The following is a 22500-nucleotide window of genomic DNA, read 5'->3' as shown; positions in this document are numbered from 1 at the left end:
TGTTGATCTGCACAACTGCGGTTTTCATCACAAACATATCAGCATTTATCACTCAATAAAAACAAACTCATCGGCTCCCTTCCTTTGCTATCACATTTGAGCACAATCATAAAAAAACTGTCCTGAGACCCATCTGGCAAAGAAATGTAAGGACAAACTCGATTTAAACACCATCATCCTTTGTCATGGAGAGATCACAACAACCTGAGGGACACTGTGTCTGAGAAGATATGAAATAAGATGAACAACATAAAAACAATTCCAGACAGTTCCCTCAGAATGACCCATTGAACTGATCTTCAACAAGGACAAGCACATTTCAACTTTACATTGAAATGAAACATTTCATACTTTTATTTGAATGTTGTGTGTCCTCAGTTGAGGTGAGCACTAGATAGCTCATACTAAATTCAATGGTATGTCAAAGCTTTGATGTCAGAGCTCTTAAATAAAAGGTAAGAAAATCTAATGTTCTCAGCTTGAAATGTCTGAGCTTTGTCTATTGAATTCCATTCTGCTCGGTGACAGTTGAAGATTACGTTTTATTGAGCTTGCACATTCTTTTTTCCCCTAAAACATGTTAAAATCCACTGTCTCTTGTTTCATTGTTAAATGTGAATACACAAAGTCTGGCCTTACATGTTTTGGTTATTAAATTGTAGCATAATGGTATTAAGTCTTAGCAACTAATAGCTTTAAATCTGAGCATAATGGTGAGTGTGATTGTTTTATTTATTTTCAAAAATGATTGAAATCCAGTTCTAGAAGTGCTATGAGTGCATTAAAGCTGCCCAAGTCACAGTGACAGCAGAAGTTATGTGTAGACAACACAATGTAATGAGCATTCTATACAGTATATTACTTCATTATTATTATCATTTTAATATACAATTAGACCGCGCTGCACAAAACTTGGTGGGTATGTAGCCCGACAAGGATGAAACAGAACCATTGTTTTTCGCTTTGATCCGTCGCCCACCCGCCGCACTGGGGCCCCTGAAAGGAGGGTAGGCCGGACACAGTTTTCTGTGAATATCTCGAGAACTTAGGCCATGTCAACACATCCCCTATCCACTCATTTGAGGTGTAGCGCACACACACATAAACGCACACATGCATGCACACACGTGCACACACACACACATAGACAAACACACACACACACAGTGCACATGCACACATGCACATACAGGCACATACAGGCACGCACTCACATGCACACACACATACACAAACACACACACACCACACACACACACCCCATTACCCCCCACACACACTCACAAGCGAACCCACACACACACACACACACACACACACACACACAGAAGCACACTATGCACACACTCATTTACATACACAAAAGTAGGGGATGGAGTAGGAGATGGAGACAAATTGACAAGCGTGAATTATTTTTGTGGAGAGAATGTGCAGGACTGAGTGTTGAATGAATGAATGATAATAAAAATATAAATTAGTAATTAACGTGTATTAAGAAATAAGTGGGATCTATGACTATTTGGCATTTTAAAAAAATGCATGCGTTTGGATGCCAGTAATTAGCTGGTTACTGGCTGAAAGTGGGCAAACAGAGCTGAAATGATGTGAAGTGGGCCAGTCCACTGCAATGTGTTCAGTGTGTTCTGGATCAGCAATTGCAGAACGGCAGGTACCCTCTTGGGTAGCTCTTAGACTGTGCGTGGGCATAGCTTTATGTGATTCACCCTTCCAGAAGCGGAAATGTCACTAGCCTGAAGTGTGTGTGTGTGTGTGTGTGTGTGTGTGTGTGTGTGTGTGTGTGTGTGTGTGTGTGTGTGTGTGTGTGTGTGTGTCAAGGAGTGGGGTCTGGCTATTTATGGTCCTGTACCATCCTCCGGTGGTAGCCTAATGGAAGCACAGTGGGGATTTTTTTTTTTATATTTCAATACGGGTCTTTAATAGGTTCTGTTACTGTTTTTGGGCTTATTTTTCGGGTGTTTCATGCTCGTTCATACATGCAGTATTCCATTTGAGTTTTCTCTTAAGCTCTCCAATACATCTCATCTGTGTTTTTCAGAGGTGGAAAGTAACTAAATACATTTACTCGCGTTACTGTATTGAGTAGTTTTTCGGTGTATTTTTTATTTTTTAAGTAGTTAAAATCGGTATTTTAAATTTTACTTGATTACATTTTGAGTGAAGTATTGTACTTCGCTACATCAAAAATCCCATCCATTACTTGAGTAAAAAAAAAGTTAAGACTAACGAAAACGGAAAAGGAGAGAAAAAAATCGCGCCCTAAACCACTAGCCTAGTGATAATGATCACTTCTTTTCTTTTACTGTCTATGTGATCAGCATGTAGCCTACAACAGGACATGAATCAAGCTGGCGCCATGCAGTCTTTCTGAAAGTGATGGAGCTGGATCACGAGATGCATCAGATTAGCCAAACCTATAAAAGTGTATTTTCCGCTATTCCAATCGGTTGTCTCAGTTCGTTTTAGCACTAATGATTGCGGAGATATTTAAGCAAACACCATGGGATTTCGTGTTTTGACGTTTGTGCTCACCTTTCTTTGGAAAGAAGTTTATTAGCAGTTGTTTCCCCTCATTTTGATGTCTCTTTTTTTCCTGTTTTGGCCTTTGTTTTTAGTAACCTGACTTGGCTTTCTTGGAGAAAGACATTGCACCAGCAGCATAAACAAAAGATAGACTACCTTATGAATCGTGCAGGCGGACTAAACCATTTAGCTCTTTAGCAAAGGAGAGTGAGAGTGACCTTACACAGTTTTCACTATGTTTTGTATACAAAATCCAGTCAGTCAAACTTTAAATTTCGTCTGACATTCATTTTGACATTTAATTTGGAAGTTAAAATATTCAGGTAAAATAAATATATGGTGGAAATAAGTATTGAACGCTTAATTTTTTTTTTCAGTAATTAGCCTAAACTTCCAGTGACTCTATTCGAAATTTTCACCACATATTATATTAACACACATATAAAAAATCCAAACATAAGAGTTGTGTGTATTAAAGTGAAATGACACAGGAAAAAAGTATTGAACGTGCCTACTGAAATTTCTTTAATACTTTGTGAAAAAGCCTTTGTTTGTAAAGACAGCTTCTAGACATTTCCTGTATGACAAAACTTATTAGTCGCAGTATCAGGTGTGATTTTGGCCCATTGTTCTAAACAGATTCCAGGGGTCCTTCTTGTGAATCCTGATCTTTATTTACTTCCAGAACTATTTAATTGAATTGGCTGCCTTCAAGTCTTTCTGGAGCTTTCTCCGAGTGGTCCTTGGCTCTTGGAATTGACTATCCTTCTGACTCCCTGGTCAGAAATATTGCGAGGAGATCCTGTGCATGGCCGGTTGATGATTCAGTGACGTTTCTTCCACTTGCAGATAATGGCTCCCATGCTGCTTACTGGAAGATTCTGATGTTTTGAAATGCATCTGTAACCAGTTTCATTGATATGTTTTGCAACAATAAGGTTGCAAAGGTCTTGGGAGAGCTTTTTGCTTTTATCCATCATGAAATGTTTCTTGTGTGACACCTTGGTAATGAAAAACCTTTTTATAGCCCATCAATATGTAGGCTACGAACCAAGCTTATATTAATTTGCACAGATAGAAAGGATAACTACTCTCTATAGAGATTCCAGCTCGTTCCTTCCCTTTCCTTGCCTTAGTGCTTTTTCTTAGCGTGTTCAATACTTTTCCCCTGTGTTATTCCACTTCATTACATGACTCTACTCATGGAGTTGTTTGGATTTTTTATGTGTGGATTACCTGAGTTATTACTAATGCCTGGTGAAAATGTTGTGCCCCCTGTATTCCACTTTTCACGGGCCCTCTCCTCCATTGGGGCCCTATACTTCCCACTTTTCCCCCCAGTACGACGCCCTTTAATCTGCTGAACCTTCTGCTCGTTTCCAAATATAAAAAAACTCTCTGCAACTCAATATTGGCCTGCCTGCCTAAGCTGCCTGTGAGGGGCTTTTCAGTTGTGCTGGATTACTGTTCACTGCAAAGCGACCCAAGGATGAGTGCAACTAACTTTGAAAATCAACTACTTCTCAAACTTAAAGGAGAACTGCGGTGATTTTTCACATAGATCTCCATTTCTCAACGTCCTTTTCAGGCAAGTACCTCCACTCGGCGGCCATATTGCAACACTTTTTGGGCACTTATCGTGCATCTATTTCAGCAGAAATGCGTGTGCGTAAGGCTTCACGACACCAATCTTGCTCCAGCAGTGAGATCACAACAGATGATTGGCACGATGTCTTCACAGCACACCACATGATTGACTCAATGTGTTTTACAACACACCACATGACTGGCTCAATTCACATGTCGACGTTTTGCCGCGGAAGGGTTGTGATATGTGTAGACATATGATGTGTAGACAACTGCCATATTGCCGTTACAAACTAACCCCATGCATTACTATGGAGGATTTTTTGAGTGCTGTATCTCCTCATTAGAAAGTCTTTGGTAAAACTGGTTGTTCTGGTACCCACCCACCCCCCCCAAAAAAAAGTAACTAGGTAACTTTTACTTAAAGTACATTTTAAATGAACTACTTTTTACATTTACTTGTACATTTTCAGATCGGTATTTTAACCACCTCTGGTGTTTTTTCTCTCTATGTTGAACACGTCATGAACATGAACATAAATCAACCTCGCTCTTTTAAAAGGCATGTCACATTATTTTTACTACTGACGTATCTGTGCATATGACCGACTCAGACTTGAGACAGAATCATATCAAGAACCCCCTCAGGAGTTTCATATTCTACACCACTGATGTTCTAGGCTTCTCCACTAGACAAACAAAGATAAATGATGTTCTCTTTCCTAATAGCCTCACACTTGATGTGCTAAAAGGTCCTTGTACCGTACAGTTCAGCTGTTTATTTGTGTATTATTATGACCGCCGCGCAGCGAAGCGGCGGTCATATAGTTTTTTTTTTTTTTTTTTTTTTTCCGCATGCCCAAATTTGCGTCAATGATTCCCGGGACACTGAAAGACCGGGGTACACGAAACTTGGTGGGCATGTACCCCCACATGGATAGCATGGAACCATTGTTTTTCGTTTTGATCTGTAGCCCCCCCCCCCGCTGGACTGGACCCCCCGAAAGGAGGGTAGGGCAGACACAGTTTTCTGTGAATATCTCGAAAACCGTGGGGTTTAGGAGGACCATTTTTTTTTGTTTGTTGATCTCAAGGGGCCATGTCAACCCATTCCATAACCACTCATTTCATGTATAGCGCCACCTAGTTAAACACAAAAAAGTAAAAATGAGGTGTTGTAATTGAAGGTATCTGTGACCTAACATAGTCAAAACTGCACGAAATTGGAAGTGTAGGATCATTATGACACCCTCTGTATCCACGCCAAGTTTTGTGGAATTCCGTTCATGGGGGGGCCACACAATAAATTAATGAATGTTACTATACACCAACTGGCCTGTAGGTGGCCAGAGACAGTTTTCTGTGAATATCTCGAGAACCGTAGGGCCTAGGAGGTCCACCTTTTTTATGTATGTTGGTCTTAAGGGGGCATGTCAACTCATCCCATTACCACTTATTTCATGTATAGCGCCACCTAGTTAAAAATTAAAAAGCAAAAAATTAGGTGTTTTCATCACAATATCTCTGGCTGACAAGGTCAAAACTGCACGGAATTAAAAGTGTAGGATAATTATGACACCCTCCGAATGCATGCCAAGTTTTGTGTACTTTCGTTAATGGGGGGCCTAACAATAAAATCATTTATGTGTACATTTAGTGACGTACACCAACAAGGATTCCCGGGACACTGAAAGACCGGGGTACACGAAACTTGGTGGGCATGTACCCCCACATGGATAGCATGGAACCATTGTTTTTCGTTTTGATCTGTAGCCCCCCCCCCCGCTGGACTGGACCCCCCGAAAGGAGGGTAGGGCAGACACAGTTTTCTGTGAATATCTCGAAAACCGTGGGGTTTAGGAGGACCATTTTTTTTTGTTTGTTGATCTCAAGGGGCCATGTCAACCCATTCCATAACCACTCATTTCATGTATAGCGCCACCTAGTTAAACACAAAAAAGTAAAAATGAGGTGTTGTAATTGAAGGTATCTGTGACCTAACATAGTCAAAACTGCACGAAATTGGAAGTGTAGGATCATTATGACACCCTCTGTATCCACGCCAAGTTTTGTGGAATTCCGTTCATGGGGGGGCCACACAATAAATTAATGAATGTTACTATACACCAACTGGCCTGTAGGTGGCCAGAGACAGTTTTCTGTGAATATCTCGAGAACCGTAGGGCCTAGGAGGTCCACCTTTTTTATGTATGTTGGTCTTAAGGGGGCATGTCAACTCATCCCATTACCACTTATTTCATGTATAGCGCCACCTAGTTAAAAATTAAAAAGCAAAAAATTAGGTGTTTTCATCACAATATCTCTGGCTGACAAGGTCAAAACTGCACGGAATTAAAAGTGTAGGATAATTATGACACCCTCCGAATGCATGCCAAGTTTTGTGTACTTTCGTTAATGGGGGGCCTAACAATAAAATCATTTATGTGTACATTTAGTGACGTACACCAACAAGGATTCCCGGGACACTGAAAGACCGGGGTACACGAAACTTGGTGGGCATGTACCCCCACATGGATAGCATGTAACCGTCATTTTTCGTTTTGATCTGTAGCCCCCCCGCTGGACTGGACCCCCCGAAAAGAGGGTAGGGCAGACACAGTTCTCTATGAATATCTTGAGAACTGTAGGGCCTAGGATGACCATTTTTTTCCGTATGTTTGCCTCCAGGGGTCATGTTAACCCATTTCATGTGCACACATGTGCACAAACAGACACACACACACACACACATACATTCACAGTTATTATACGTATGACACATACTCACACAGTAGACATATGTACGCTTGCATGCACAGGCACGCACACACACACACACACACACACACACACACACACACACACACACACACACACACACACACTCACACTCACACACACACACACACACACACACACACACACACACACACACACACATAACACAAACAATCAAGAATTTCTCAGAATTATGAACAGGCAAGATGGCGGTGGGGTTGTATAAAATGAATTTTACATGTGAAATCTATGAACTAATCATGTTTTGGTACTTGTTGTCTAGCAGATACCAGTGAGAATTGAGTGTGGATAATGCAATTTAGTGAGACAGTTAGAATCATATAGGCCTTTCAGCGTGATTTCTTTTTGTGGAAAAAATGTGCTGGACTGGGCGGTGGTCATATTTTGTACCGCTCTGCGTTTTCTTTTATCTATCTGGGTATCCGAGCTTTCCCTTTCTAATAGCTTCTTTGTGTGTCTGGTTTTTTTTTTGCTTCTCTAGAGTTTTCTGAGTCGCCGGTTGAAGGGCTCAATTAAGAGGGCAAAGAGCCAACCCAAACTGGACCGTACCAACAGCTTCCGCCACATGATTCTCCCACGGTTCCGCAGTGCCGACCAAGAGAGGTTTGGATCCATCCGTCTTTCATTGACAGACTGGAACAAATTCTGCTTGTGGATATAGTACTAGCATTAGTCATTATTTGGGAATAATTGGGGGAATATTCTGTAGAACTAAAGTGTTCCAAGCTCAACTTATGTCCTCCAATCTCTCTCAGAGTGCATTCACACCAGACCGCTTCGTCCGGACCCGAGTTCGTTTGTACCGATGGTTCGGTAATATTTGCCGATGTAAATGCAGTCTATGGTTTGTTAGAAATCTGGTGCAGTTTGAATGCTGTCTGTTCCAAAACCAGGAAATAAACTGCCGTTTTTGCAATGTTACCAAGCGATATTCGTAAAAAGAAGCTAGCGTTTATGACATAAACGGACCCAGGTCCACAAACAAAAATGTAATGTGAAGAGACCAGCTGGGTCAGGGCTAGGGGCGAGTAATCGCACTCGGGTATGGTCCAGTTAAACGGACCCAGTGTGAATGCGCCCTCAAAGCTTTCTTTTTTTCATTTGAATTATTTTGACCTTTCACCTTGATGTATTCATTTGTAAGCACCCTGGAGCCACTGTATTTAACTGCATTTCAGTGGCATACATAAGCCACTTGGAGCCAATCTTCAACTCCACTTCTTATCACTAATTTTACCTTCTAATTTGCCTCTAATTTAATAATTTTACCTTCAATTTATTACCTCATTAATGCCTTCTCATTTTCTACTGAATGTACTTTGGTGTTTAAGATTACGTGAGATTGAATTGATTACCTTGTTCAGTTGTTAACGAAACACAAATGTAGTTTTCCTTGATGAAAGGAAAGTAAAAAAGTGCTGATCTTTCTTTTTCTTCACTCCTGTCTAACTCACCCACTCTCTATATTTCTCTCCACCTTTCTCTCTCTCTTTGTCCTCTCTTTCTTTGTCCATTTGTCATTCTCTCTCTGTCCTTCTTTCTCTCTTTCTCTCTCTCCCTCTGTTTGTCCTCTCTTCCTCTATCTATTTGTCATGCTCTCTGTGTCCTTCTCTCTTCCTCTCTCTTCTCAGGACTCGTCTGATGCAGAGCTTTAAGGAGTCGCACTCCCACGAGTCCTTGCTGTCCCCCAGCAGTGCGGCAGAAGCTCTGGACATCACCTTGGACGAGGATGCCATCATCAAGCCGGTCCACTCCAGTATTCTAGGACAGGAGTACTGCTTTGAGGTTTGTGTGTGTGTCTGTGTGTGTGTGTGTGTGTCTGTGTCTGTGTCTGTGTGCATGTGTGCCTGTGTGCATCTGTACGTGTGTGTGTATGTGTGTGTATGTGTGTGTGTGTGTGTGTGTCTGTGTGTGTTTGTGTCTTTGTTGGTATGTTTCACAGTGCTCTACCTGAACAGAAATAATTTATGTTTCAGATCTTGCAACTCATAAATGATTGAAGTTGCAACAGGCAACAAGACTTGTGTACAAAGCAACGGTGGCAAAAGTAAACACTGAAATATTGATTGATTTTAGAAAAATAAACAAATGTTCAAATGTGCCTCTTTCTATTTACAAACATCAAAAATAATTGCAATAAAGAGTGGCAGATTAGGCATCAAGGTAATTGGTGACCTCAAAGGGTCTTTCACTAATAGCTGTTTGCTCAGATGATCCATCATCTATTAGATGTTGTATCCAGCCATTTTATGATGCATGAAGGTCAAAAAAACACCAGCCTCTCTCCATGGTGATAGATTATATAAACAGACGTACACACATACACATACTTCATGAGATATAAAACATATTTACCACAAAAGCTGATATGGTTAATAGATTCGTGCAGGGAAAAGCTTGCTGCCTTGCATCCACATTTCAGGGGTTTTATATATTACATTTGAATATTTAATTTGGTTGTATTACATCCTGCTAAATATGTGTATGCGTGTGTAATGCACAGTTATAATTATTTATTGTCTACTATTGTAGTTCCTCTTGTAACATATATATCTGCTGCCTCAGGTGACCACTGCCTCAGGGACAAAATGTTTTGCCTGCCGTTCAGCCGCAGAGAGGGATAAGTGGATTGAGAATCTTCAACGTGCTGTTAAACCTAACAAGGTGAGTAAGAGCCGTTTTAATCAAGTCTCTGAGAACCTTCAACGTGCTGTTAAACCTAACAAGGTGAGTTAGAGCAGTTTTAATCAAGTCTCTGAGAACCTTCAACGTGCTGTTAAACCTAACAAGGTGAGTAAGAGCAGTTTTAATCAAGTCTCTGAGAACCAACAGCACGGTTTCACTGTAACAATATCACAGAAGCCCACTACTTGCCCATTATAGCCGTTCAATTCACATTAATGATTCTGACTGTTGAGACATAGTCATAGTTATAATACATTGTTTATACGTGATATAATTTGATGATATGATAATTACACATAATATCTAGTAACCTTTGATATATCCATGAAAAAGCATTATTGCCATTCATATTTGCGACACAAAATATGAGATAGATGCCATATGAGTGTCTCAACTGATGCTGTTGTTCTCATCACCCAGGACAACAGCCGACGAGTCGACAATGTTCTCAAACTGTGGATCATTGAGGCTCGGGATCTGCCGACGAAGAAGCGCTACTACTGCGAGCTGTACCTGGACGACATGCTCTACGCGCGCACCACGAGCAAGCTGCGCACCGACACGGTCTTTTGGGGGGAGCACTTCGAGTTCAACAACCTCCCAGCCATCCGCAGCCTCCGCCTGCACCTGTACAAGGAGACAGACAAGAAGAAACGCAAGGTCAGTGGCAGCAGTTTATATCACATTCCAACTCACTTGCACTTGCGTCCAAGTCTTTAACAACCACTGTATTTTACTGTTCAAGTTTTCTGAAGTTGAGAGGGATTGGGTCTTTTATGTTATTCTGATAGATGTGTAGATGGTAGCTTAGATTTTGTGAATTTTTCCTTTTAAAAGTCATATTTTCTCTATTCTCGTTAGTGAATGTAAATTCATGACATGTATTCTGGCTAACCACCACATGCAGCGACTGTTGGTCTTCGGGTGAGATTGTCCTTCGGATGAGACCGAGGTCCTGACTCATAGGGGTCATTAAAGATCCCATGGCACTTATCGCAAATAGTAGGGGTTTCCCCGGTGTCCTGGCTGAATTCCAACCTGGCTCATTCAATCTGGCCCCCTAATCATGCCCCAGTGTAATTGACTCATTCATTCATTCCCTTAATATCCTCAAGCTGGTGTGTGATGAGTGTTCTGGCATATAATGGCTGCCGTGCATCACCCAGGTGTGTGCTACACATTGGTGATGGTTAGTGAGGTTCCCCCTTCACTGCAAAGCGCTTTGGTTGCCTTGAAAAAGGCGCTATATACTAGAGTGTAACAGTGCACAAAACTCACGGTTCGGTGTATACCTCAGTTTTGAAGTCACGGTTCCGGTAATTGTTCGGTTCGGTTAACTGCAAGCCTAAAACTCACTGACAATATTGCTGATGCGCAGCGGGAGTAGTATTTTGAAAAGGTGTCAAATGTTTTTTGATGTTAATTGACTAAACTGACATATGGTTCGCCACTTAAATATGTTTGTGAGGGAACTCGAATTTGAAACATGGTCCACAGGTAAAAAACTGTTGATTACTGATTATGACTTCATTAGATACAGTACATTCGGTACACATCTGTATTGAACCTCATCCTGTACCTAAACAATTCGGTATGAATATGTGTACCTTTATACCCCTACTATACCTTGTGTGTGTATATATATATATATGTATATATACTGCTCAAAAAAATTAAAGGAACACTTCAATCATACACTGGATCTGTACTCTGACACCGTTTGGTTCTGAGCACAAGTAAAACTTTTGAGGCAAGTGTTTTATTTTGCAAGAACTGTCAGACATTCTGTGAATGTAGTTTGAGAATGGAGAAAAGGGTGGAAGGTTTAAAAAAAATGTGTTTTAACAATTGTGAAAAACTGTAAGTGCAGTGTATATATATATTTTTTTGTACAGTATATATAAATTCAAGTTGTTGCTGTTGTTGTTCACCAGGAGAAGAGTACTTACCTCGGCCTGGTCAGCATCCCCATCTCCAGCCTCACCGGTCGGCAGTTTGTGGAGCAATGGTACCCCGTCATCCAGCCCAGCATCCTGACCAAAGGGGGCGGGGGCGGGGGCAGCAAGATCATCAACGCCTCGATTCGCCTCAAGTCGCGCTACCAGACCATGAGCATCCTGCCCATGGAGCTGTACAAGGAGTTCGCCGAGTACGTCACCAACAACTACCGCACGCTCTGCACCGTGCTGGAGCCGCTGCTGAGTGTCAAGAGCAAAGAGGAGGTGGCCTGCGCACTGGTGCACATCCTGCAGAGCACGGGGAAAGCAAAGGTAGCTCTGACCCCTCTCAGCCACCGTAGTCTCATTAAGTAAAGTTATATTTTATTGTCCTGTAGGAAACTCCTGTAAGACATTTGTCCTCTGCATTTTACCTATCTGGGGGTAGTGTACACACACACACACACACACACACACACACTTGGAGCAGTGATCTCACTTGGAGTACACACACTAGGAGCACACATAGACTCCTCGAGCAATCGTCATTATCATGAGTTGGGTTGGACTGCAGTGTCACATCTGGTCCTGGGATAAAAGATGTATGCTCTGACCCCTCTCAGCCACCGTAGTTTCAAAGTCATCAGTTAGGTAGGACTGCAGTGTGTCACATCTGGTCCTGGGATAACAGGTGATGATGGTTATTATTGCATCCATATTGTTCTACCAATAACGAATGACAGAAGGTATACATAACATCATTATATGAGTTCACTTTATGGCCACAACACCTGCAACATTTTAAGCTGCTTCCACCTGGTAATACATCTACTGGTTAACTCAAATGATTTCCTTGCTAGACTTTTGAAGTACTCTTTAACTTCTTTGAAGCTTGGTGTGTGAACATCTTGATCTGTTCAGTGTCATCCCGCTCAGCCTTGAGTTTGTGATTTGTTTGTTGATACGTTTATAGGATTTTCTGTCAGACATGGCAATGAGCGAAGTGGACCGCTTCATTGATCGAGAACATCTCATCTTCAGGGATAACACCCTGGCTACGAAAGCCATAGAGGAGTACCTCAAACTAATCGGACACAGGTACCTCAAGGACGCCATAGGTGAGTCGCTGTTTTTGATGACAATAAAGTATTCAGCTCTGGTGCCCATTTAGTTCAGTACAGATGCACCAGGCAGGTTCATTTAAATTCTTATAATTGAATGTGATGGTGCTTGTCATTCAAATGTGTTCTTTGTTGTCAATAGTAATTTCCCCAAATGGTTGGATCCGTTATCCATAAATTGTTTTGTGAATTAATTCTCTCCCAGTCGCTGCAGTGCAAATGACTGGATCAGTGAACAAGAGATTATTTTCCCATTGCAGAGTATTTAATAGGACACACACACACACACACACACACGACCACACACACACACACACATTCACACACACACCCCACACTCTATCTGTTATTAACATAACATTCATTAGTGATGTTCCCTGCAAAGGGAGAAGAAGTCTAAACTGATTGGATGTATCAGTTGTGAACTACAACTCTTACTGCCCTTGGAAGAAGCATAGTAGCCTATTAGTACTTCCTTTAGTACTTCCTTTAGAACTCAGAAATATGCTTTTTTTTCAGCAGGGTCATCTCTCTCTCCCACTCACTTCCTGTCACTCTCTCTACTGTCCTGTCAGATTAGAGGCATAAATGCCCCCCCCCCCCCCCCCCCCCCAAAAAAAAACAAAAAGAAAGAAAAATATGAAAAATAATATTAATAATAAAATGTAGGCTGCTGTGTGTGACAGCAGTGATGGCACCTCTCCACAGGGGAGTTCATTCGAGCGTTGTACGAGTCCGAGGAGAACTGCGAGGTGGACCCCATGCAGACTCCGCCCTCTGTGCTGCCGGACCGCCAGGCCAACCTCCGCATGTGCTGCGAGCTGGCACTATGTAAGATCATCAACTCCCATTGGTGAGTGATCTGGCTCTTACTGCAATATCATCAACTCCCATTGGTCAATGATCTGGCTCTTATTGCAATATCATCAACTCTCATTGGTGAGTGATCTGGCTCTTACTGCAATATCATCAACTCCCATTGGTCAATGATCTGGCTCTTGTTGCAATATCATCAACTCCCATTGGTCAATGATCTGGCTCTTATTGCAAAAAATAAAAACCATCTGCAAACTTTCTGTCTGAATTGAATGAACTTCTCACTGTTATTTCATCCCTTTGTTCTGCTATGATTATGTTAGGGGATTTTAACATTCATGTGGATACTAATTGTTCTTACACCTCAGAGTTTAACTCTGTATTGGACTGTTTTAGTTTGACACAGCATGTTGACTTTCCCACTCACACTCATGGCCACACGTTGGATCTGCTCTGCTCTTCTGGTCTGAATGACATCTCTGTCTCTGGTTTCATCTCTGGTGTCTCTGACCATAAGCTCATTGTATGCCGTTGTCATATGATCTCTCCTCCTCCCTCCTCAGAGAAAACAACTATCACAGGTCGTAACATCTGGCCTCACAACTACACACCTTTCTTAACCACCACGACCTGTATGAGCCCTTTCAATCTGGCTTCCGCTCATGTCACAGTACAGAGACTGCCCTTGAGACGACCTCCTCCTGTCTGCTGACTCTGGTTCACTTAACATTCTCATTCTCCTTGACCTTAGTGCTGCTTTCGATACCATCAACCACAATGTTCTAATCTCCCGTCTGTCTGCTATTGGTGTTTCTGGCACAGCCCTCAATTGGTTTCAGTCATACCTCACCAACAGAAAGCAGTTTGTAACACTTGGTCCACATCAGTCCCCCAAGTCCCCTGTCACTCGTGGTGTCCCCCAGGGTTCTGTACTTGGGCCCCTCCTCTTTCTCATATACATCCTCCCTCTTGGCCAGATTATTCGCAGCCACGGTCTCAACTTCCACTGCTATGCAGATGACATCCAACTCTATCTTACCTCCCTCTGACCCCCCACCACGCTCCCTCACTGAATGCCTCTCTGACTTAAAATTATGGATGCAAAACAATTTTCTCAAGCTCAACACAGACAAAACCGAAATTCTGCTGATTGGCCCTAAAAGCATCCTCACCAAATCTCCCCATCTCACTCTCAACATTAATGGCTCATCTGTCCACTCCACCCCTGTTGTTAAAAACCTTGGCATTCAGCTTGACTCACCCTTAGCTTTGATCCTCATATCAAATCACTCACTAAGATTGCTTTTTTTCACCTCCGTAACATTGCACGCCTCCGACCCTTCCTCTCTGCTAGTGATGCACAGACTTTGGTTCACTCTTTCATTATGTCCCGTTTAGATTACTGCAACTCACTTTTCCTTGGTCTCCCCACTAAAACCCTTCAAAGACTACAATATATTCAAAACTCTGCAGCTAGGCTCCTCACCCATACCAGACGATCAGCACACATCACCCCCATTCTCCATCAACTCCATTGGCTACCAGTTCCGTCCCGGATCAAATACAAAGTACTACTACTCACCTTCAAAGCCCTCCACAACCTTGCTCCCCCCTACATCTGCGACCCCCTGACCCCTTACACTCCTTCCCGCTCACTCAGATCCTCTGACCAAAACCTCTTGGCTATCCCCCGCTCCAGACTCTCCACCCTGGGTGGCAGGTCCTTCAGTGCCTTGGCCCCCAAACTCTGGAACTCCCTCCCCCAACCCCTTTGTGCCTGTCCTTCTCTTCCTTTCTTCAAAGCACATCTCAAGACCTTTCTGTTTAATGATCGCTTCTCCTCCACACCCAACACATAGTTCCTACAGATAACTTGTCTTGGTTGTATTGTTTTGTTTGTTTGTTATTGTATTTCCCTGCCTTTGTCTCTGTTGTATTGTTTGTTTGTTTGTTTGTTTGTTATTGTGTTTCCCTGCCTTCCTACTATGTAAAGCGACCTTGGGTTTGAGAAAGGCGCTATATAAAATAAACGTATTATTATAATATCATCAACTCCCATTGGTCAATGATCTGGCTCTTATCGCAATATCATCAACTCCCATTGGTTGCTCGTTGGTGGCTAAGCAAAAAAGTATATCCATAAATAGATAATATGTGTACAAACATTATAATATTGCTTACCATTGTTTTTTAACTAATGTTTTGAAAGAATCCTTTGGACAAACGTGTCTGCAAAATACCGCAATCATAACTGTAACTGAATTGTAATTGTAAGCCTCCAAATGTTGATTGTTTACACACTGATTACTGGGGAGTGTCATGTTAGCATAATGAAACGAGAGCTCCATGTATACACCATTTGAAGCGGCTAATCTTAATCCTACAGCAGTCACCGTTCCTACCACATCTTTCAAATTCAGATGTCTTTCTCTGTCCCTCTCTCTCTCTCTCTCACTCTCTCTTTGTCTCCTTCTGTCTCCCTCTCTTTCTCTCTGTTCCTCTCTCTCTCTCTCTCTCTCTCTCTCTGTCTCCTCTCCCTCTCTCTCTCTCTCTCTCTCTCTCTCTCTCTGTCTCTGCAGTGTGTTCCCCCGCGAGCTAAAGGAGGTGTTCTCCTCCTGGCGGGTGCGCTGCGCTGAGCACGGGCGCGAGGACATCGCTGACCGCCTCATCAGCGCCTCGCTCTTTCTGCGCTTCCTGTGCCCGGCCGTCATGTCGCCGTCGCTCTTCAACCTCACGCAGGAGTACCCAGGGCCGCGGACCTCGCGCACGCTCACTCTCATCGCCAAGGTGGTGCAGAACCTGGCCAGCTTCTCCAAGTCAGTCACTAGGGTCCACTCCCATTAAGGCTACATCCACTCACCTCCCTCACAACCCTCGTATGCCCTTCATACGCCCTTCGTCAGAGACCTTAGTTCTGATCCACTGTTCTCAAGCATCATGGTGTCTCTGGTGTCTTTGTCCGAAGTCTGTCACCACTGCACCCAGTATGTAGAATTAGCCTTTGTGTGTACATCATTATCATGATGTTAGTCTCAGAAAGAAAGAAAGATGAGTCACTTCAAGATGTTTTAGATTCCCTGTCTTGAGTGAATGAGTGGTTGAAATGACAGTGTTCTCTTTCAATTGCCTCAAATGTCAAGCCTGTCAAGAAATAGCAGATTTTCTGATTAGATTCACATATTAAACTAAGCCGCCATGTTTTCTTTTGATAACAAAGATCAAGGAGCTGGAACCACTCACAGACCAGCTTAGTGTCAGACAAAGCTGTGTTTATTTGCTGCGGAGCATATTTTCTTATTTGTTATGTCATGTTTTTCATTCATTTATTTTCAGCAGAGCTAATGTACCAGACAGCTTGAACAGTACACACACTATAATGACATAACTTAAGCATATGATGGTGTGCTATATCTGTCCCAAGAGCTTTCAAACCAATAACACCATGTGCCATTGTGTCAACACCACCGATGTACTGTACATCCTCTGCTTTTAAAGTCGTTGAATTGATAAATAAACATTGAAGAGCACATTGGAGTACATTAACTAAATACAGTAAATGGTGAATAAACAGTTACTTGCTACTGCTTGTCCTCATCATGCCAGTTCATTGTCCAAGATCATAAAAGGTCCTTTGAGTCATATAAACATCTTTTGTATGACTTAGCGTTATTATTAAGATCAATGCTTTCTTTGTGTGGGTCACATAAAAATAAAACTGTGAGACCCACCTATTGATATATTTCCTTGTTGGTCAGTATAGTTATAGTATAGGTATAGGACCATGTTGATGTTGTTGTTGTTCAGGGGTTATTTTTTAATGTTAGAATGAAAACCAGTGTGAAAACCAGCTATAGCCTACGTGCTCCAAAACCAGCGTCCTGTACAGCAGTATTAAGAGTCTTATGTAACATTGTATTTAATCCATATGCTAAAATATGTCTGGGAACCAGTCAGCAACAGCCCAAATGCCATAATTCATTTTTGACCTAGTTTTCCAGTTTCATTCATGTACTAATCCATAAAGCATATTGATTTTAGGAAGATACTAAGCTCTCAAATTACAGTACTATTCTGTATCATCTCACCCCACATCCACATAAATAGAAAGACATTAACACAAAGTATAATTAAATATGCAAAATAGCAGTAGGTTCTATAGCAGTACAATCAAGTGTTGTCCATTCCCATGGAAATGTTTCATTGTCCCTTTCTCTTCCTGTCTCCATTTCTTCTCCTTTCCTCTCTGTTCTTTTCCATGGTGTCCTCCATGTTGTCATCTGCCACTTGGCTCTCTCTCCCAACATGGATTCCTCTCTCTTCACTCCTGTTCTCTCCCTCTCCCTCTCCCTCTCCACTCCAACCACTTGCTCTGTCCTTCACTCTCTCTCTCTCTCCTCCTCATCCTCCTTTCTTCTCTCTCTCTCTCTCTCTCTCTCTCCGTCTCTGTCTCTCTCTTCCCTCCTGGTTACCCCCCTCCTCCCCACCCCTCCTTTCTCTCTCTCCCACACACTTCTCTTTTTATCCCCTTGTTCCCCGTCAGGTTCGGCGGTAAGGAGGACTACATGTGCTTCATGAACGAGTTCCTGGAGATGGAGTGGGGCTCCATGCAGCAGTTCCTCTACGAGATCTCTAACGTGGACTGTGGCAGCAACGCCAGCCCCTTCGAAGGCTACATCGACCTTGGCCGGGAGCTCTCCGTGCTGCATAGCCTTCTCTGGGAGGTCATGGCTCAACTCAGCAAGGTTAACAAGAGCTCCATCTCTACAGCTGGATCATGTAACTTCATGTTATGTTGCCAGTTCATTATGAAACCCAGCAACTGAAGTTCTGTGTAGCACTTAATGACAAATTACCTGCAGTGTGTCAACACCATGCTCTCTTTCATCAGAGCCAATAAATGCTGAATTAGAGTAAGAATACTGGCTGTGCCAGTGGGACTACTGGTCATTCTCACTCTACTAAATATCAGGTTGGAGTATGCCAAATTGCAGAGAGAAATTAGTTGTCTGCTTGAAAGCTTTTACTGAATCTTTAAATTCAAGAATGACAACAGTTCCTGGCAGGCTATAGCGTGTAGATTTGATTGATTTGATTAAACGCACTTACATCAGCACTCTCATACTCAATCAGCAAGAGGGTTTTTTGTTGTACTCCTGAAAAATGGAGAGAGCACATCCTGTACAGAACCCTGGAGGGGTCATTGCAAGATATTTGTTGGTATATATCCAGAAAATGTGTCCTCATTTTCCTTAATTGTGTGCTCATTTTACTAAATTGTACGCACGGTTTACTAAATTGTGCACACGTTTTAATAAACGTAAATTTAGTAAATTGTGCGCACAATATAGTAAAATGTGTGAACGATTTACTAAATTAAGCGCACAATCGAATAAAATGAGACCACAATTTAGTCAAACGAGAGCACTATGTAGTAAAATGAGCACACAATATACTAAATTGTGCACACGATCCAGTGAAATGAGACCACAATTTAGTACAATGAGCACAAAATTTACTAAAACTAGTGCACATTCTCTCAATATACAAAAATATCTTGCAATGACACCTCCCGGGCTCCGTACACCTGTAGTGCTGTGCTCACATTTAGATTTACATTTAGTCATTTAGCTGACACTTTCATCCAAGATGACTTCCATAAAAGGGATCAGTCAGGTTAGTGTAGCAGTACTGTAAGTACTACTCGCATAGAATAGAATGCCAGTTCAAGCGAGGTTAAGTCAGAGGAAGAAGAAGAGGAAGGGATAGTCACAAGGATTGTGCGGTGTTGTGCCTTTTGTCCCCCGCAGGATGCCATACTGAAGCTGGGGCCCTTACCCCGGCTACTGAACGACATCAGCGTAGCCCTCAGGAACCCGCAGCTTCACCGCCAGGCCACCCAGCAGCCGGAGCAGAGGCCGCCCGACCGGCTGCTCACACGCGCCGCCACGAGCTTCAACCACATGGTCTCGTCCGACTTCCAGAGCCTCATGATGAGGGACCTCAACAGGTACACACCGCTGGATAGGTCAGTAGCACCAGACTGTGTGACGCCGAGACCAACAGGAAGTTACCGTCAGTTTGCAGATATGAGGGGTATACTTTGAAGCGAGGTTGCTGGCTTACTTAGGCAACTTCAGGAGTTACCGCTGATCTCAAAACATTATGTCACTTCAGAAGCAATACATGGAGTAAAGCACTCTTTTAGAGATCAGTGGTTACTCCCGAAGTTACCGGGGTAAACCAATAACCTCGATTCGTAGTATACCCCTCTGAGCTGAGCACTGTGAACAGTTACACACAGCTTATCAGACCGGGCGCAAGTCTGAGTAATAGAGATATAGTATGTCCTGAACATCATGGACACGAGAGCACTGCGCACAAACCATTTCTACGCTCCGTGAACAGAACACTTCAGTTGCCCTCCCGGTGTAGCTTGGCTGTTTTGCCCGTGGTCTGATTTGTGTGTCTGGTCTTTGCCCACCAGCTCCATAGACATCTCTCGACTGCCCTCACCCTCCTCTGGGATGCCCTCGGGCCTCGCTCACATGGGCATGGGGCCGTACAGCGAGCGGGACCACCGGGCGTCGTCCAAAGACCTGTTCTACGTGACCCGCCCGCCTCTGGCTCGCTCCAGTCCGGCTTACTGCACCAGTAGCTCAGATATCACCGAGCCTGACCAGAAGGTAAGTGTGCCCCTCTGTGAGGTTTTTTTTTTTTTTACCTGAAAATAACATTTCCAAAATCGTTTAGATGGCACATAAACTCTCTGAACGGCACTTCTGCCGCACTCTGAGCAGGTCTTATTGCTTGTAAAACAAGCTTTTGAATAAGCTGCTATGCTACAGGAATTTGAAGATCTCTTTCTACAGACTGCTGTCGGTGCATTCCCTCTATATTGTATCCGAGTTATGTTCATACTTTGTTGCAAAAGACACATTTTTAGTTTGTTTATTATTGTGCTTCTCAACTGTAATGGGACACCGAGAGCAAATCTTCTTTAGTGCTGCTTCTAAGTTAAAGGAATAATCCAGAGATAAAAAAAGAAAACCTAGGGTGTATTTATGGATGATAACGAATTCAAAGTTTCGCTTGGGAGCTATAATACAATCAGAGGAGTTCTGAGCTAGTCCGTTTTTTGCAGCCAAATGGTTTATAGTGAAAGCACAAGGGTGAATGGTGACACGTCAAAACAAATCCCTATTTTTAAACCACTGACAAGGCTCAAAATAGCATTACACTTGTGTGGTAGTGTGGAAGCAAGTTAATCAAAACCAAAGTTGAAGAAGGGGACAGGGTCCAGTTATACAGAACAAATAAACTGAAAGGAAAAGAACACCAAGAGACAATGTGCGTTTACCCCAAAAAAGTGTGTTTGTGGTTGGTGTCTGCACCTTGTGTTGAGGTATGTGTATGTAAAGGTGTTTTGCCTGGTGCGTAGAGTCCAACAGATAAAGTTGGTAAGTGGAAAAGAGGAAATCACACTCAGAGGCTGATGCTTCAGAAGTGTTGTGTTCAAAATTAGCCAAAATAGGGCCAGACTTAAGGGCCATTCATGCTAAGAACAATAACTATAACGATAACTATAAAAAAATATCGTTCTTGTTAATATGAATGATGACGTTCACACAAACTATAATGATAACATCATGAAGGATTACTTTGAGCGTTTTTGAGAATGATAAAAAGCTAACAGCCAATCAGAATCCATCAAATTTTAGCCGTCACATTCATTAACACCAGGAGAGACTTGTTACTTTGGTCAGTGTGGATGCTTTTATCATTATAGTTGTCTTCATTGTTATTGACATCTGTCATTCCCTTTAACAGCAAGCAGCACAACTTCAAACAGTGCGTCGGTGTTTTGATAGTCAGCGGCGCATTTGAAAGAATCTGCTTGCACGCGGGACTGTATGAAACACAGGGATTCCACTAAACCTGTTTGTGACTAGCAGAGTATATAGCCAGATTTTTTAGATGGTGTAAAAGATAGCGTTTTTTGGATCAGGATTTTGCCCCAGACCACACCTTATCTCGTTAATTGCCACACCCCTGGGAACAAAGTTTAATAAAAGTCGAGCGCATGGCGACTTTCACCACTGATTCGGTGTACGATATGAATAAAACGTGTGTTGCTTTGCGCCAGCTTGTGCCGGGGACACGATAGGGCCCCTGGTGTTAACGGCCCTTTCGACCTTCTTAAGTCCTGTGGTGAGTAATTTGGTAAATGACATCTGAGTTATAAAGCTCAGCTACGCTATAAAGCTCAGTTATTTGTGCTCAGAATCTGGTTATGTGGGAACAGTGTTTATCACAATTCCCATGTGTTAGATAACCACCAGTTTTTAATTTGTCAAAATATAAAATAATATTAGGTTGGAAAAAGAATGTAATAAGTAGTTTGTCATTACCGGTCCCAGACAGTGAGATTGCAATAAAGTTCTGTTGTCATATGGCACCATAGCAGCGCTGAGGTGATAATAGCTAACCTCAAGAGGGTTGCCTGTAATCACCTCAAGCTCATCAAAGACTGAGCTCATCAAGGGTAGAGACCAGCAGGCAATTAAAACGCAGCTAAAAAATGATTAGACTTTGGATGTAGCCTTTTCAGAAACATGCTGTATTTTGCAATATTTACACAAAGTTTTCACGAGTTGTGTACATCTGGTTAAAATGTTGTTTCCACGAGTTGTGTACATGTGGTTAAAATGTTGTTTTCACGAGTTGTGTACTGTACATGTGGTTAAAATGTTGTTTTCACGAGTTGTGTACATGTTGTTTAAATGTTGTTGTTGTTTTCTGTTCTTGCTATGGTTGTCTCAGGTGCTCAGTGTAAACAAGAGTGTGTCCATGATGGACCTGCAGGACTCGCGGATGAACAGCATCTCCAACCTGCACTCGGGCGACATGCTGAACTCCTCGCAGGCCTCACTGGCTGGGCTGGGCAGCTTCGGAGTCCTGCGAGGCGGTGGCCGCACGTCGGCAGGCTCGGGCGCGTCCAGCATGTCCGGCGGGCT

The 22500-nt window shown here is 42.6% G+C and overlaps 1 protein-coding gene across 3 annotated transcripts in view; it reads left to right on the top strand.

The window, feature by feature from the left end:
• syngap1a (synaptic Ras GTPase activating protein 1a) overlaps positions 1-22500 on the top strand; it is a 56312-nt gene that overhangs the window by 25507 nt on the left and 8305 nt on the right. For all 3 annotated transcript variants that reach the window (XM_042077725.1, XM_042077727.1, XM_042077726.1), the window contains 12 exons: positions 7409-7530; positions 8559-8712; positions 9493-9591; positions 10033-10272; positions 11547-11882; positions 12523-12667; positions 13379-13523; positions 16066-16302; positions 18027-18228; positions 19294-19493; positions 19971-20169; positions 22307-22500. The exon at positions 22307-22500 is cut by the window's right edge and continues 490 nt beyond it. In XM_042077725.1, coding sequence (XP_041933659.1) covers positions 7409-7530; positions 8559-8712; positions 9493-9591; positions 10033-10272; positions 11547-11882; positions 12523-12667; positions 13379-13523; positions 16066-16302; positions 18027-18228; positions 19294-19493; positions 19971-20169; positions 22307-22500 — 2273 coding nt within the window. The remainder of the gene's footprint in view (positions 1-7408; positions 7531-8558; positions 8713-9492; positions 9592-10032; positions 10273-11546; positions 11883-12522; positions 12668-13378; positions 13524-16065; positions 16303-18026; positions 18229-19293; positions 19494-19970; positions 20170-22306) is intronic.

The sequence above is a fragment of the Alosa sapidissima genome, chromosome 21 (genome assembly GCF_018492685.1).
Source record: "Alosa sapidissima isolate fAloSap1 chromosome 21, fAloSap1.pri, whole genome shotgun sequence".
NCBI classification, from domain to species: domain Eukaryota; kingdom Metazoa; phylum Chordata; class Actinopteri; order Clupeiformes; family Clupeidae; genus Alosa; species Alosa sapidissima.
The sequence above is the reverse complement of the archived record's forward strand: the minus strand, read 5'-3'. Positions and strand labels throughout refer to the sequence as shown.